The 11,847-nt window shown below is 42.1% G+C and overlaps 1 protein-coding gene across 2 annotated transcripts in view; it reads left to right on the top strand.

The window, feature by feature from the left end:
• Positions 1-11,249, top strand: part of ZFPM2 (zinc finger protein, FOG family member 2) — a 330,056-nt gene extending 318,807 nt beyond the window's left edge. The window contains exons 5-8 of one of the 2 annotated variants that reach the window (XM_023757791.1): positions 1,506-1,712; positions 3,610-3,834; positions 7,341-9,987; positions 11,108-11,249. In XM_023757791.1, coding sequence (XP_023613559.1) covers positions 1,506-1,712; positions 3,610-3,834; positions 7,341-9,832 — 2,924 coding nt within the window. In that variant the 3' untranslated portion in view covers positions 9,833-9,987; positions 11,108-11,249. Of the gene's footprint in view, positions 1-1,505; positions 1,713-3,609; positions 3,835-7,340; positions 10,859-11,107 lie in introns of those variants that run through there. The other variant, XM_006093337.3, reaches the window with a different exon arrangement.
• The last annotated feature ends 598 nt before the right edge of the window (positions 11,250-11,847 follow it).

The raw sequence follows: 11,847 nt of genomic DNA, 5'->3' as shown, positions 1-11,847 counted from the left end.
TGTGGAAAGAGCCACACTCAAGGGCCCAAAAGAGCTGCATGTGGCTCGAAGAGCTGCATGTGGCTCGCCACTGTGTTAGAGTCAAAGTGAAGTTAGAGTCAAAGTGAAATATCTAGTCTTTTAGGATGTTTCTAGTCTTTTAGGATGTTTGTGTCTCACTTTGAAACTTGCACACTCATGTGAAGTTTCTTCACGAAATCTATTGTCACAGAAGGTGTTTTGTTCCTTTACCTTTAACACTTCATCAGCTGGTTTAATTACTTGTCCAAGCTTCCTGTAAAACAATGTCCCCCTCCTTCTGTGCAACTCTGCCATATCATATGCTGTTGTTATCTTTCCCACCAGATTTTTGCCACAGTTGTTTAAAAACTATAATCTTTTTGAGGGTGGGGAAAAAATGAAGTGCAGTTGAAGAGACAGTAATGCCGAGAGATAAACAGAGCAATATTACTTATCAGAATGGGTACGATTTTTGCCTGCTAATGAGTACAATATATAGCCTTGCAATATATACACAAGGGAAAAAAATAGCTTTATAACATATCAAGTATGCCATGTTATTCCAGCCATAACTGTATAGGATACGTATCTAGGCCTGAGAGTGTAGATAACAAAATATAAGTGCTTTGCCTGTCTAAACATGTTAAATAAATGAGCATTTGCTATCGCATTCCAATACATTAGAGGATGGACTTGCATAGTTAATTTTCTTTTTAATGCACCACACGTGATCATTTGAAGCACAGAGCCAGAGTATATCTCAGTGTTTGAAGAAAGAGTTCTTTTCATTTAAACAAATCTTTATTTAAATAAGCCTTTTTGAAAAGGATCTTTGGCCTATCTTCTTTTCAGGAAGTTCAATCAGGGTAAATGGAGATAAAGAAGCCACATTATAAGGAACATTATATAAGTAAAAATCACTCAGCCATAAAAAAAATGCCAACAGACATAAAGGGTGTAAAACTAACGGAATTTTGTCTTCACTTTCTAGATTTTAGGAGCTTTTATTTACTTGTTTTGTAGTTTGGGATCATCTGGTGTTGTATAATAAAGTATTTCGGGAAGAGAGTGTGTGAGGGGGGCGGGAAGAAATAACTTCTTACATCCATAAGGTACAGAAAGAGTAACTTCAGAAACTCACCTGAGGAAATGTTTGCGGTTGATTCCTACCATGCTTGTTCTTAGGCGGGGTACCATGTCACGATTAAGGCAAGCCCAGAAGGCAGAGTTGACAAAACTCTCTAGAGATTATGTCTAGACTTGTTTCTTAGTCTTCTCTTACTATTGACCACTGACCAGTTCATTGAATGCAAGGAGTACCATTTTTCACATGGTAGGGAAGAGGAGTTCAGCTGTTGTCTTGGTCAAACACTACCCCCCTCCCCCACCTCAGTTGAAACTGTTGTGAAAAACATGAGAAGGTGCTTTTGACATCAATCTAATGACAGCAGGATGGAGCATTCTATGTCAATTCTATCTTCCTCTTCTTTTTTCCTACTTAACAGGGGGTCAGCTTTGGTGCACAACAACGAAGGCCATCTCTGAGGGTGAAGAGCTAATTGCCTTTGTGGTGGATTTTGACTCAAGGCTCCAAGCTGCCAGTCAGATGACTCTTACAGAAGGGATGTACCCGGCCCGCCTGCTGGACTCAATTCAGCTGCTTCCTCAGCAAGCGGCCATGGCTTCTATTCTGCCTACAGCTATTGTCAATAGTAAGTGCTGAGTGCAATAGCCCAGTGCAGTTGCTTTGTAGTGGTGATGGTATTTATGGGGAGAAAAAAAATGTCTACTGACAGGCATCCAGGGACAGACTCTACGTTTCAGTTAATCTTCTCTCTAACTCTGTGTGTGTTTGCTTCTCATGTGAGTATAAAAAAAATACTTTAATTCATTCATTTCAGGTTGGATTCCTGAATGTCACACACAAAAAGCTGACATTCTAAACCAGTTAAACAACATTCAAGGCTATATGTAGCTGTGAGAAGTCCAACAGCTTTCTTGATGCTTTTATAGTAGAATGCTTGTGGTATTCTTTAAAGGCAATAGAGTTAAAAACTTAAAGGAAAAGAATGCAATTCACATTTTGATCAGATAGCCCAGTTATTGTGCCTCAGTGGTTGAAGAGGTCCCCTGTTCTACCCTGGGTCAAGGCACATGCGTTGTGGGCTCTATCCCCACTAGGGGGCATGCAGGAAGCAACTGATTAATGGTTCTCTCATTGATGTTTCTCTTTATCCCTCTCCCTTCCTCTCTCTCTAAAATTATATATATATATTTTTTTAATTTTTGATTAGATATACTAATGAAGAGGAAGTTTAGCCTGGATAGATCAAGACATCAGCTAATACAAAAAAAAATACATATAAGTTTAGAATGCTTTATATGGAGAATTTTTAAATATGCCCTGGCAAATATCCTTTTATATTTGTTAAAATGACTATTGAACTTAGGTTGTATTTCTTGAACACGCAAAGTGACACTGTATGTAACAGAAAATCAATGACCTAGGAGTCTGAAGACCTGAGCTATACGCTCAGCTCTGCTTTTATCTAGTTCTGTGAGAAAACATGAGTAGCAGTTACATCTGAAGAGGAGAATAGATTCTAAAGCTAGTAGGTAAGTAAAATATTACATTTAGTCAAAAATGTCCTTGAAAATCCCTGAGACTCTGAATGATGCAGAATGGAAACCTAGAGACTGCAATGTTGTCTTGATATGAATATATATTTACATATATTTACATATATAGATTCAGCAATAATTATATTCTTGCTGTAACAGCATCCTGTAGAATAAATACATTTTCTTTCAAGTATATGTGAGATTAGTCTGCATCCAACAAGTGGATCCAGAGGACCCAAACCAAGCTATGATTTTTGGATTTCCTTAATATAAATGTAGTTATTTTCTTTAATGAACCTTTTCTTTGATTCAGATAGTGAGGAACGTGAAATAACAGAGGCCCAACTTGAATTTGAGGCAAAAAGGTTTGTTCCCAGGGACACTAGGGGTACCTCATATGATTGTGAAACTCCAACGTGTGAATGTTAATTGTAATCATATTTAAGATTATACTTGGTTTGCTTTCTGTAGCAAGGTAACTATTAATCCCAAATAAATCAGCATAGATGCATACCGCCTTCATTCTCATTCTGAAATAAGCTAATCAGTTAAACTCATCCTGCTTAAATGGACCCTTTATTAAACAATGTGGCCCTCTGAATAGTGTAAATGCAACTAACTTGGTGAGAGAGGCTACATAATAGACAGCGGTAGCATATGATTTTGTATATGATCCTAATTTGAAATTCTATATTGCACTTGCTGTCCTTACTTTTCATTCACTAGAATTTGATCCTTAGTTTTCTCCTCATCTCCTCAACACCATCGCCTTCCCTAACATGGGTTTCACCAACTATACAATTTTCAAATCACAAGTCAGCTCTTTCTGCCAAGTTTTAGACCTCTGTTGCAATCTCTCCCACGTTCCTCTGTATTTTTTATAGGAATTTAAAACCCTATATATATAATGTGACCATGTATCCTAGGGTTCCTGGATTAGCTCCTAAATGGGTAGCAGCTAATGCGTCCCTGTGTTTTTGTCTACAGAGGATATATTCCCTTGCAAGTCCTGTGGCATCTGGTATCGGAGTGAGCGGAACCTGCAAGCCCATTTGATGTACTATTGCAGTGGGAGGCAACGGGAAGCTGCTCCAGTGTCAGAAGAAAGCGAAGACAGCGCTGCTCAGACTTCCAGCCTGTGTCCCTTCCCACAATGCACCAAGACTTTCTCAAATGCCCGAGCTCTAGAAATGCACCTGAATTCACACAGTGGTAAGTGCCTCCCATGTTTCCTCTTTTGCTCCAGGAGACTCCATTCTTTACATACATACATGCATACATCTATGCAGGGGTCCTCAAACTATGGCCCGCAGGCCACATGCAAATATAAATATTGTATTTGTTCCCGTTTTGTTTTTTTACTTCAAAATAAGATATGTGCAGTGTGCATAGGAATTTGTTCATAGTTGTTTTTTTTTAAACTATAGTCCGGCCCTCCAACGGTCTGAGGGACAGTGAACTGGCCCCCTGTTTAAAAAGTTTGAGGACCCCTGATCTATAGTCTAACTATATCTACAAATAAGATTAAAATCTAACTGGTTGGATCAGCTAGCTGGGTATGTCTCTTATTTTCTACTCAAAGGACTTGGGTCTGAATTCTTTTCTAACAGCTACTGTCCTCAGATTGCAGGCCAAATCATTCTTTCTTTCTTTCCTTTTTTTTTTTTAACTGAAGTAAAATAGCATCATTTTAGAAACTCTCAATACCCTTTGTACATTGTCATTAATATTCATTGATTTCAGTGTCAAGTGATCTTTGCAAACTGACCATATTGTTATCCACATGGCAGGAAAAAAATAGGTATATAAAAAGAAGTATTTGCTGAATTGGAATAAAGCTGTCATTTTGATAGGTCCAATTAAAATCACACTTGAGAAAAATTAACTTTTAAATATGGATCTATAAAATGCTCTTGACTTCCAGAGTGCACATCATAACAGCTTAGTTGATTTTCTGACATAAAATCACTTTTAGTCCTGTTTTTAAATTCCTTAAGAAAAATTAGGCTGAAAAACAAATAAGTTTTTTTGTTTTAAGCCCACTCTTAACAGCAAGGTGGCAACCATTCCCATTTATTTTGGAATTGTATGCCCAGTTGTTGTTAGTGTCATCACATAGTATTCAAATTTTCCTATTTTTTTTTATTTGAAGCTAATTGAATTATATTAATTTTAGATATCTCTAGGAACATTCTTGAGTAGGGCAAAACAAGCTCTGGGAATCACAGTTCTTCAGCATCTATAATACAAAACTTGTAGGCTGTTTCTGGGTGACTTTCTTCAGTGTTTTTGCTGCGGGTGAATAAATAAAAAACTGAAGTTGGTGCTGAGTTGTAAACAAACTAGCTCCAACCCCCAATGTTCTAGTACAGCACAAGCTTTTGTCTTTGAACCTATAGAAATCCTCAGTTTCCTTTCTACTCATTCTCTTCCCTTCCCCTACAAATGAGCTGTCTTCATGTAGGTGATAAAGCAGGGGAAGTAGAAACAGGTTGGTGGTCTCAGATGGTAAGTCACGTACGAAACAAAAACAGGGGGATCTTTTCAGCTGGATAGAAGAACAAGTATTGGATTACTTAAGGAGAAAGAGAGACAGGGATAAGAAATTCCTTTTTATAGGTATAGGACCAGGTTTCTCTGCCATGTTTTCACCTTATAAATATAAAAGGCAATTCTCACTTTAGTCTAGAGTACAGAGAGAATGAGCCAAGCCTGATTTAACCACAAACCAACAAATGGGGACTAGAGTTAACCTTAGTGAGAAAAAGTGTCTGGATCTCAATTTCAATGCATCCGGGGAAAGGGATCCCCCACTCCACCACGGAGCTATTATCTAGAAACCAACTGGGTGTCCTGCAATTCAACTAAATTCTGACACTATCTACCCAGAGATAGCATCTGATCCCACAGGTTAAGGACTCAAGACAACCACCCCAGTTCAGGTGTTAATCGCAAGTCCAGATTGTTACCTGTGCATCTGACCAACTGGTGGCTATAAATCAGAGATTGCCAAGACCCCTTCCTTGGGTTTGAATAATTTATTAGAGTGGCTCATGAAACTCAGAAAACCCATTTATTCACTAGATGACCAATTTATTATGAAAGGAAATAACTCTGGGACAGACAGATGGAAGAGATGCATAGGACAAGGTATGGGAAAAGGATGAGGAGCATCCATGCCTCCTCAGAGTATGCCATTCTCCCCTAATCTACATGTTCACCAACCCTGAAGCTCTTTGAACCCAATCCTTTTAGTTTTTTATGGAGGTTTCATTACATAGACATTAAATCATTGGCCATTGGCTGTTGAACTTATTCTCCAATCCCTCAACCCCCTCCCAGGAGGTTGCGGGTGGGGGAAGACTGAAAGTTTCAATCCTTTAATCATGGATTTCCTTACCCTGCCTCCTCTCCTCCCCTATCTCCCCCCCCCCCCCCTTTCCCCAACAAGCCTCCAATCCTTAGGTTACCTAGGGGCTTTCCAAAGGTCACTTCATTAGCATAACAAAGATGCCTTTATCATCTTATCACAGGAAATTTTAAGGATTTTAGGAGCTGTGAGCCAGGACCCCTGTACAAAGGCCAAATATATATAAGAAATAAGTTAATAGCACAAATTGTTTCTGGTGAAAATGGGTTCTTGCAGTGTCACAAGAAAGAAATTTCAAAGGGCACATGCTTGGGAGAAGTTTAAACAGAGTGGCAAGATTTAATGAGGTGAAGGGAAATGCTATGCCCTAGGGGGATATAGAGGGCGGGCAGGTTCTAGCAGCAACTGCTCCGAGATGCTTGATAATCCTCCTTATAGTCTTCATTTTTGGAAGGATCAGGATTGCTTGGAAACTGTCCAATCTACTTCCTGAGTTTTTCTTGGACTTGTGCTGCCCCCTCCCACCCCAACCAATCCCTTCCCTGGACCATCTGGGGTTCTGTGCCCTTATCCAGTCTGATTCTTTTCCCAGCTAGGCTCTGTCACCATTTTGGCTCCTACTGTGCATGTCCCAAAGTTTTGCTGCCTCATCTGGTTTCTGCTGCCCATGCACTTACCTCCCCTGTGCCATCTTGGTTTCTACTGCACATGTGCCTAGCAAAGGAATTTCCCCTGCTGGTTATTTTTTTAAGTAGGTTTATATTGATTTCAGAGAGAGAAAGGGAGAGGGAGAGAGAGAAACATCAATGATGAGAGAGAATCATTGATCCACTGCCTCCTGCATGCCCCCTACCGGGGATGAGCCTGCAACCTGGGCATGTGCCCCAATCGGAATCTAACTGTGACCTCCTGGTTCATGGGTCAAAGCTCAACCACTGAGCCACTTCGGCCGGACTCCACTGTTGTTCTTATCCCTTCCTCGGTAATCCTGGCTAATGACCGGTGACCAGTTCTTCCTGCCCACAACTCTGGAGGATGCAGTAGTCCCCTGAGGAGCCTGTGAATGCAGTAGCTTCCTAGTGAATGAGGCTCAATGTCAGATTCAGCTCCCTAGTAGATTAGGTTTAATATCGGATTCAGCTCCCTAGTTTATTAGGCTTAAGGTCTGATTCCCTTTGCTTCCTTCCTTTATTAATAACTAGCTAACTACTTACACTAACACCATGAGATTCTGAAAGGTTTCAATTCTTTGCTGTTGTATTGAAGACATTAGGCCATTGCAATGGTTCCTATCATTACAAAACCAACGCATGAGTTCTCAGTATTCTTATTTTGTGTGTCTCTCCAGGAGTGAAAATGGAAGAATTCCTCCCCCCTGGTGCGAGTCTGAAATGCACCGTCTGTAGCTACAATGCTGATTCTGTGATCAACTTTCACCAGCACCTGTTCTCCCATCTCACTCAAGCTGCCTTCCGATGCACGCACTGCCACTTCGGCTTCCAGACTCAGAGGGAGCTATTGCAGCACCAGGAGCTCCATGTCCCTGGAGGCAAACTTCCCAGAGAAAGCGACATGGACCACTCCCCCAGCGGCACCGAAGACAGCTTACAGCCAGCCCCAGACTTGTTGACCAGAAGCGAACTCCCCCAGAGCCAAAAGGCCATGCAGACTAAAGATGCGAGCTCTGACACAGAGCTGGACAAGTGTGAGAAAAAGACTCCGCTCTTTCTCACGAACCAGAGACAGGAGCTACAGCCCACGGCAAATAAACAAAGCTTTTCTTACACGAAAATAAAGTCTGAGCCCTCTAGTCCAAGACTTGCCTCATCTCCAGTGCAGCCTAATATCGGGCCTTCTTTCCCTGTGGGTCCTTTTCTCTCTCAGTTTGCTTTTCCCCAAGATATCACGATGGTCCCTCAGGCTTCAGAGATCTTAGCCAAGATGTCTGAGCTGGTACACCGGCGACTGAGGCACGGGAGCAGCAGCTACCCTCCCGTCATCTACAGCCCCTTGATGCCCAAGGGGGCGACTTGTTTTGAGTGTAACATAACATTCAACAATTTGGATAATTATCTGGTGCACAAAAAACATTACTGCAGCAGCCGATGGCAGCAGATGGCCAAGTCCCCGGAGTTCCCTGGCGTCTCAGAAAAGATGCCCGAGGCCGTGAGCCCCAACACCGGCCAGACCTCCATAAACCTTCTCAACCCGGCCGCTCATGCGGCCGACCCTGAGAACCCGCTTCTCCAAACATCCTGCCTCAACTCTCCCACCGTTTTAGATTTAATTGGGCCCAACGGGAAGAGCCACGACAAGGACTTTTCTGCTCAAGCTAAGAAGCTCTCCACCTCCAGCAGCAATGACGACAAGATGAATGGGAAACCCGTTGATGCAAAAAACCCCAGCGGCCCCTTAGTGGATGGGGAAAGTGACCCAAATAAGACCACCTGTGAAGCTTGCAACATCACCTTCAGCCGGCACGAGACGTACATGGTCCACAAACAGTACTACTGTGCCACCCGCCACGACCCGCCGCTCAAGAGATCAGCTTCCAACAAAGTGCCTGCCATGCAGAGAACCATGCGCACGCGCAAGCGGAGGAAGATGTATGAGATGTGCCTACCCGAGCAGGAACAGAGGCCGCCCCTGGTCCAGCAGCGCTTTCTGGACGTGGCCAACCTCAGCAATCCCTGTACCTCCGCTCAAGAACCGGCCGAAGGGCTCGGAGAGTGCTACCACCCAAGATGTGATATCTTCCCAGGAATTGTCTCCAAGCACCTGGAAACGTCTCTGACCATCAACAAGTGCGTCCCGGTTTCCAAATGCGACGCTGCCCACGCCAGTGTTTCCTGCCTAGAGATGGACGTGCCCATCGATCTCAGCAAAAAGTGCTTATCCCAGGCCGAGCGGACGACCACGTCGCCCAAGAGGCTGCTGGACTACCACGAGTGCACCGTGTGCAAGATCAGTTTCAATAAGGTTGAGAACTACCTGGCCCACAAGCAGAATTCCTGCCCGGTCACTGCCCATCAGCGGAATGACCTGGGTCCGCTCGACAGCAAAGTGTTTCCGAATCCAGAGAGCGAACGCAGCAGCCCCGACGTCAGCTATGACAGGAGCATCATCAAGTGTGAGAAGAACGGGAACCTGAAGCAGCCTTCCCCCAACGGGAACTTATTCTCATCCCACTTGGCCACCCTGCAAGGCCTGAAGGTCTTCAGCGAAGCCGCGCAGCTCATTGCTACAAAAGAAGAAAGCAAACATTTGTTTCTGCCGCAATGCCTTTACCCCGGAGCAATCAAGAAGGCAAAGGGAGCCGACCAGCTTTCCCCGTATTATGGGATAAAGCCGAGCGATTATATTTCTGGTTCTCTCGTCATCCATAACGCTGACATCGAGCAAGGCACAAATGCAGAAAATGAATCTCCCAAAGGCCAGGCTTCCTCGAATGGGTGTGCTGTGCCCAAGAAGGACTCCCTGCCTTTGTTGCCCAAAAATAGAGGCATGGTAATAGTCAACGGTGGACTGAAGCAAGATGAGAGACCTGCCACCAACCCACAGCAAGAGAACATTTCCCAGAATCCTCAGCATGAAGATGGCCACAAGTCTCCCTCTTGGATCTCGGAGAACCCATTAGCCACGAATGAGAACGTCTCACCAGGCATGCCCTCCGCGGAGGAACAGTTGTCTAGTATAGCGAAAGGTGTGAATGGCTCCACCCAGGCTCCGACCAGTGGGAAATATTGCCGGCTGTGTGACATCCAGTTCAACAACCTCTCGAACTTTATAACTCACAAGAAGTTTTATTGCTCATCACACGCAGCGGAACACGTCAAATGAAACAACGAGCTAACTAGAGACATCAGTCACCTTTGGTACAGTGTTGAGTATGTTGTGCTTCCCAGTCCAGAAAGATAACAACAGAAACAAGCTGTTGTGAATTACATCTGGGCAAATCAGGAGAGAAGTCATGATGGCCGAATTGAAGACTTAAGGTGTAATTTCATTACAGTCCATTAGTAACGTGTATTATTGGTGCCATTTTCAAAAAGAATTAATTTATTTTACCAGCAGTATTCATAGCTGTGGTTATGTTATTTTTATTTAAAAAACTTTATATTAAAGTCATTTGTAATGTTATTGTATAGTTATTGTGTAGCACATATGGTTTGCACTGTATAGTAGCTTTTAAAGAAAATAGTCACAAACAATACAGAAAAGCATTTTAGAAATAGCTTCAAAAGCACTTGTGTACCTTGAGTTCTTCTTATATGCTGTTGCAGATAAACGTATATGCTAAAATATAACTTGCAAAGATGTTCTAAGTACACATGCTATAAGTTCGCCTTAAGATTTCAATTCTTGGATAATCAGGCTCTGTTTGCACTTTATATTTTAGCAGATACAGTCTCTTAGTCACTAGGCTTTGCATTTGTATGTAGCCGTATGTTTCTGTCCATTTTCTTAATCTTAAACATGTATGTTAAATGAAGATGGCAATTTTTTTCTTGTATAGTACTTGTATTTTCTTTCGCTGATGCAGCTCTGTCTCAATTTTTAAACCTTTGCTGTTACATGCAATACTTTGTAAAGAATGAACAAAATTACTGGAAGCAGTATTGTAAGTAAATGAAGTAGTATTAATCAGTTTTATCTTTTGAAAGGCACAGTCTAAATCGAAACCCTGAACTCAATGCTGCAAGTATGAATTTAATTCATATATAAGATCTATTTAAATATAATAGTAGCAATACTGCACCTGGTGATCACAAAGATAATGTTCTACTTCTGATAGAAATAATTTCTCAACAAATGTTGTTACTATGCATGTATATGGATGGAATAAAATTCCAGATTGTTGGAGAAGTTTGGCATACTTTTTTTTTCTTTAAGATACAAGAGCAACCCCATATATGATGAGAATAGGTTCCCAACAGCATTAATAGCTGTAATAACATGGTGTCAAACCAGTAAAGCAATAGATTGTCCTTTCTATGTGCCTAATTAATATAACTTATTATATTAAAATGAACTGGAGACTCCAGAAAAGTTTTTCATTATAACTATATATAATAAGCACTATCTTTCTGTCCCCTACCCCCTCCACCACTGTAGCAGAGAAGAACAATTTCATGAGTGTCTAAAAGACTTACTAAGCCTCTGCACAAGAACTGGCACAAAGGTTGATCAAATGCGCCCAACTTTTAGATGAAGTTTACCAGAGAAAGAAGTTTGCATTTGGAGGAGCAGTGAAATGGTGTGGTAAAGTGGCTCTGATGAGTAAAGATGCACGCATTTCATGCTTGCAATTTGTGAAAGACTAGATTTCACACATCTCATTTGTACATTTAAAGGGTCTGCATGTTGAGGGGCACTGGAGAGCAGTGTAGGTTATGGAGGACCTAGTGGGCTCCCCAGAGGGATTGAGAGATGATTCCATAGGCTAGATGACACCCATTGCCAGTCAAAGACAGACTGCAGTCCACAGTGTCTTTAGAAACATCCTGATGCAGAGAGATGATGATGCACAATTAATTGTCCATATCGGATGTGATAACATAACAAACCTAAGGTGCCAGCCTCATAACATATAAACACTGGCACAAAAAATAAAAAAATACTGTGTTGTCTGGCACAAAACATAAAAAATACTGTGTTGTCAAGGCCATTTTCCCAGTTGCTTGTTGAGAATAACTATCTTCCTATATAATAAAAGGCCAATATGCAAATTGTCCCCTCAACCGTGAGTTCCACCAAGAGTTTGACTGGGAATTCCACCAGGGGGCAGGGCTGGCCTGCCAACCATCTGCAGCTCCTCCCCTTGTTTGGCCAGACCCCACCTGTGCAAGAATTCA

This window comes from Myotis lucifugus, unplaced genomic scaffold (genome assembly GCF_000147115.1).
Source record: "Myotis lucifugus unplaced genomic scaffold, Myoluc2.0 scaffold_114, whole genome shotgun sequence".
In the NCBI taxonomy this organism is placed as follows: domain Eukaryota; kingdom Metazoa; phylum Chordata; class Mammalia; order Chiroptera; family Vespertilionidae; genus Myotis; species Myotis lucifugus.
The sequence above is the reverse complement of the archived record's forward strand: the minus strand, read 5'-3'. Positions and strand labels throughout refer to the sequence as shown.